The sequence below is a fragment of the Mastigoproctus giganteus genome, chromosome 7 (assembly GCF_048544385.1).
Source record: "Mastigoproctus giganteus isolate SK-2022 chromosome 7, ASM4854438v1, whole genome shotgun sequence".
Classification (NCBI taxonomy): Eukaryota; Metazoa; Arthropoda; class Arachnida; order Uropygi; family Thelyphonidae; genus Mastigoproctus; species Mastigoproctus giganteus.
In genome coordinates, this window is record NC_143581.1 from 196,448,047 (window position 1) to 196,454,046 (window position 6,000).

Consider the following 6,000-nt stretch of genomic DNA (forward strand, 5'->3'; position numbering starts at 1 on the left):
ATTCCTGATGTACCCTGAGAGAGAGAAGGGAATCACCAAGGAAGAGAAGAATGATGATATCCAGCTCAGGACCCTGGGTGTGCCAAGCCCATACTCGCTAGATGTGAGCCCCTGGGAATTCACCAAGGAGACGCAATATCTCCGAAGTTGTTTGCTGCTCTTGAGGAAGCTTTCAGAAGATTAGACTGGTCACAGAAAGGAGTCAATGTGAATGCAGAGTACCTAAACCATTTACGATTTGCAGAAGACATTGTGATCGTAAGCCATGATCTCAAAGAATTAAAGGAAAATCTTAATCAGTTATGCAGAGGTAGTAAGGATTTTGGACTAAAGATGAATATGGCTAAAACAAGTGTAATGATGAACAAGTATGCCACAGAAAGGGATATAATCATTGAAGGAGCAGTAATTGAAAAGGTGGATTCATATGCTTATCTGGAACAGCAGTCTTATTTGCCTCAGCAATCTTCAAAAGGTGTTTGTATCATCTCTCCACGTCTGATCCCACAACATAGACATCCAGACCAGACGTTCCTGAAACCGCTATGATCTCTCCTTGTACCTGCTCTTCCCTCATCACCAGCGACTATCACAACTAAATGAACACCCAACTGGACATCTTCTTAGTATGGATGACGGCACTGAACTGATAGCAATTGAACTCACACACTTCCCATTATACCTACCCAACTTTGCAGACCTCCCTTGTTCTGCAAGCACTTCCTTTCCCTGGCCTTCAGTGGGCTCCCAGACCAGGGGTGATTCCTACTTCTCCCTTCCCACCTCTTTTTTCTGCTGGAGGATGCCTTCTTTTGCCTACTTTGACTCCACCACTTGTACTATCCCCCCCCCTTTTTTTTTCTTTTTATTGGTCTCCGTCCAAAAAGCTTAGGCAACCCTGGCAGAGATCAGCCAGAGTATGAGGGCAGCCTGGCTCACCTCCCAGTGGTGGTGGTGGCGGTAGCGAGCAACGTAGGATCCCACTAGGAGCTCTGCAGCCAAGTAGCCAGAGACACAACAACAGAACATAACACAATACTGCATAAACCAGACTACACTTTTTCTGGCTTATACGGTAGTTCTGCATTCCATCACAGAATACATACGGCACAGATTGGGAAACCACAGGCAGCTCCTAACCCTAAATACTATGCCACACTTATCTGGGACAAGTTATTAGCTGTAATAATGATAAATGGCTGGAAGTCAAGAGAAATATAAATTTCGGATGGATAGCATTCAGGAAATATAGTCACATACTGAGGAACAATATCCCAATTTGTCTGAAACATAAAATAATGAATCAATGTATACTCCCCACCTCATATGACTTATGGAAGGGAAACTTTGGGCATTCACTAAAAAAAAATGGAAAAAAGGCTGAAAACTACACAGCAAAGAATGGAACGAATTATATTAGGAATCAGACCATTAGATAAGAAGGATTAGGCAGCAAACACAAATAAAGGACATTCTTATCAAAACTAAAGAACTGAAATGGACTTGGGCAGGACACACAAGGCTTGAAGACATGAACACAGATGGACTAAGAAAATAACAGAATGGTACCCAAGAGGAGCTAAAAGAAAACCTGGAAGATAACAACGGAGAATGCCAGATGAAATTCACGAGCTCGTGCAGTGGATTGAGAACATCTGATGATGAAGATCAATGCAAGGTGGGTCCCCAGATTTCTGAGACCTGTGCAGAAGCAGTTCAGAGTATGGTGTTGTGAGGAGAATTTAGAGCTTTATGGAAGGGATCCTGAGCCCAAGCAAGAATTTCGGACACAACCTTCAGCTGACAAGATTATGGCTATCATTTTTTGGCATGCTGAGGGAATTTAGTACATTCACACAAGCAGATAGTCACTGGGGAGTCATATGCATCTTTACTATACAACCTATGGATGTCATAAAGGAAAAACACTATGGAAAACTTTCCAGAGGTGTGTTGCTTCTTCAAGGCAACGCACCAGTACACAGGTCACATACTATTGCTTTGAGAGACTGACTTTATAGAGCTTACCCACCCACCTTACAGACTGCATTTGGCCCCCAAAGACAATTTCTGGTTTCGACACCTCAAGAAAAACATACATGGACATTGCTTTGCTGATGATAATGAAATAAAATCTGCTGTTTCTGTGTTCTTTAATGGACAGGACAAAGAATTTTGTCTGGTATTTCCTCATTGCCCACAAAATGGAACAAGTGTATTAAAGTTCAGGGGAGTTACATTGAAAAATTGAAAAATAAAAACAGATTTTTACCTCTATCTCATTTCCTTCATAGGTAGGTAGATAATTTATTGAATGCTCCTCGAAAGGAATGTCTCAGTAATAAACAGTAACTGAATACAAATATTTAACCTGTCTATAATGTAATACCAGGAGTGCTGTAAACAAAATGAGGAAATTTGGGCTTATGGTCAGGTCACTTAACACTGATATTTTAGGACTAACTGAGACATGGCCATTTGGAGAGCTCTCGTGGGTAGCACAGTTGGTAGAATCACCGTCCTCACGACAGTAGGTGAAAAATTTGAGTTCAAGTCTTGTCCATGACATGAGGAATATTATGGGCCTTTTTCACAACGTGGTTGAGTTATTTGGTCTCAGGTGAGGGTAGCAGGTTTTTCTTCCAGCAAACAGAAAATTGACCATAGAAGACAAGCAATTTACAGACAGCATATGCAGAGCAATATGGCCTTATTTGCTCATGCTCCTAAAAACTCTATTACAACAGACATTTAGAGATAAGAGACAAAAGAATTTTATTAAAGTGAAATAAAAGTACAGGTAACCCTCGTATAATATGGTTATTAGGTCCCTGTAAAATGTCGTGTTATACGGAACTAAAAAAAAGTACAAAAAGGAGGTTACGTTCCAAAAGCTAACAAAAATACACCAGTCTAGATTTTGTGTATCTTCTGCTCTCTTTAAAGAATTAGTAATCTGGGTTTGTTTGCTTTTGCTTGATAAATCTTTGTGAATTTCATCATATGGAACTAAGCAAATTTTAAGCTCCCTTTTGAACTTTGGGCTCCTTTCATTCAAAAATTAAGATTCTAATTGATCGGCTAACTTTATTCCTTCCCCATGCTTTTTAGGGTAAAATTTGGAAGTTTAGAAATTTCATCTGCACTATCATCTGAATTAATTTGATTTTACATCTGATGCCATTTGCACCAAATTCGCTACACCAACTTCTTTTTCTATCAGTAATTCTTGAACGTCTTCAGTAATCATATCTTTTGTTATTTTTTAGGAGTATTGGCGACTAAGGCCATATTAATATGTGTATATTGTCTATAAATTGAATGTGTCCTGAATTAGATTTTCTGTTTTGCTGGAATAAAAACCAGAGTTCCCGGGAGAAAAAACCATGCTACCCGAGCCCAGCTAACTCAAACACGTGAAAAAGACCCATAAAAATTCCTCCCTTTGTCGATGGGATTCAAACTTGGGTCTTTTCTAGCCGGTGTGGGGAAGAGGCGATTCATGAACTGTGCTCTGTGCTACCCACGAGGGCTTCAGTAGTCATATCATCAAAACCTTCCTCTCCTACCGACGTAGCAAGTTCTACTATCGCACCGATTCCTTTTTCTGCCCGTTTAATCAAATTTCCTGAATGAACTGACTCTGGCCATACATTTTTCCACACGAATTGAACTTCTTTCAGTAATAAACCTATGATTCTGATACAGTCCACAATCAAGAAATGTTTCCATGCCTCCATTACTTCAATAGATTCGGAATCAATTTTTTCCAAAATCCATTGTAACGATTTTCTGATGAAATGAGTTTTAAAGGTGGATATAATACCTTGATCTAACGGCTGAATGAAAGAAGTTAACCCAGTACAACTGTGGCAGTAGGAACATAACTTCAACGTTTGGATGACTTAAATGTTTTGGAATTAAAAATATATAACTAATTAATTAAAATACAGTATATAACTATTTTTCTTCATTCTTCTGAGGATATGTGGTTTTTGTAATTTTGGCATATCACGGATATAGTAGTAATAATATTGTATTAGTCATTCCCGAGTGTAAAACTTGATTTACGCAAGAAGTCCTGGAATGTATCATTTACGTATGTCTGGGACTTACTGTATAGTGAATATATCCTGTACATGTATTCGTTATAAGAGGATTTCCTTTGTCTCTCCTTGATAGGGAGAGACAAGATGGTGGGGAAGTTGTACTTATCAAAAGCTGTCTGACAGTAGTGAGGTCATTTCCAGAACCTGTTCAATGTATGAAAGAAAGATAGTGTAGGTATGTTTACAGGCCAGGTGACTTCAATGACTGATAAACATGTCTTCAGTTAATTTGAATGGGCAGGTGAGCATAATTACCTCATTATGGGTGACTCTACATGGATTAGTAATACACCAGGTGTTGTATCAGAATTTTGATGCAGCTTGTCAGAGAGTTGGGTACAAAAACCAAACTATTATATTAGGGTCACCCAGTAATTTCTTACATATACCCGTATTTGTGTCTGTAAATAGAGCATGTTTTCTGGCCGATTTGCCTGTTTTGCTGTATGAAAAAAACCACAGTTTCTGGGGGAAAAAACCTTGCTATCTACACCTGAGATTAACTCAACCACAGAGTGAAAAAGTCCATTAAAATTCATGTCTTCGATGGGATTTGAACCTGGGCCTTTTCCACCTTGTGTTGGGAGGACAGTGGCAATACCACTGTGCTATCCATGCAAACAGAGTTGGGTACAGGGGATCATATGTTCTTGATCTGATTCAAGGATCCAGGCAGTATATGAAAGATGTGACAGTGTAGGAACCAACAGCAGATAGTGGCCACAATGTCATAAAATGGATAGTGTTCAATGAAATTTTGTTGATCAAAAGAAAGGTTTCAGTTTCAAGGACTGTAATAGATGTGAGGTACTTCTTGGCCTCATGAATCAAGTATACTGGGATAAAATTCATTATGGGAAGCCATTGACACATTCATTACAGTGAAGAAGTATACCATATAATTCTGGAAGATACTAGAGTAGATGAAAAGCAGGGGGCATGCTGCCAATTTGTTAACATGGGACTTGCTCGAAGAATTTTAGCTAAGGGTCATCCCTCATAATTTTGACTGACATTACTTTACAATTAGTCATGATATTGACACAAGCTTTGGCACACAACTGGAAGTAGGAACTATTTTCCGTGTGCAATCTCATTAATTAATAGCCATGCCTCATACATATCTCTTATATCACAAACTGTTTCTCAAATACGACCAACAAACTTTCAATGTATTCAAGAAAGACAGAAAAAATTCTCACGGGACAGCAGTTTTGAATGTTATAAAAAGGCTTTTTACTTTTGCATTTGTCTAATTCAGGTTGCCATGTTTGGTAAAATATATTTTTTATTGATTATTACTATATATGAACATTTATTATTATTATTTATTTTTTTTTATTCAGCCAATCTCTATGAAGGCTTACGAGCATGCGAAACAGCAGTGGAAGACATGTTTATTCGTAAGTTTATGTTCGGAACATGGCATGGATTATTTATTTCAGAGGTCATAATAAAGCGACGATATAATTTAATTGTCATTGCTGGTATCATACATCAAGTTATTCTTGCCAGAAAGATTTACTTTCTTATTGGATACACAGAAGAAATATTGAGCTATGTTCTTAAATGTCCTGTAAAATTAGAATTGCAAAGTACACCTAATAAAAAGGATGTTGTATATAAATATATATAATTTTTATAAGATATATATATATATAGTTGCTTTAGTGTTATTTAAGATTTATGTATATCAATAAATAAGAAGTTACAAGAATTCTAGTTTTCTTTATTTTACTCCTTTATTTTTAAAAAATTTCTTTTTACAGTTCAGTATATAATCACTATTCACATGACAGTCTTATAAAACAATATGTACAGTATATACATTTATACAGAGCTGCATACTTATATGAACCTAGGAATCAAAATTGTTTTAGTTGCACTTTTA

At 37.5% G+C, this 6,000-nt stretch overlaps 1 protein-coding gene across 1 annotated transcript in view; it reads left to right on the forward strand.

The window, feature by feature from the left end:
* The window catches only part of mRpS24 (mitochondrial ribosomal protein S24), a 33,768-nt gene extending 28,023 nt beyond the window's left edge, over positions 1-5,745 (forward strand). The window contains exon 3 of the mRNA XM_090377333.1: positions 5,456-5,745. Coding sequence (XP_090233459.1) covers positions 5,456-5,745 — 290 coding nt within the window. The remainder of the gene's footprint in view (positions 1-5,455) is intronic.
* The last annotated feature ends 255 nt before the right edge of the window (positions 5,746-6,000 follow it).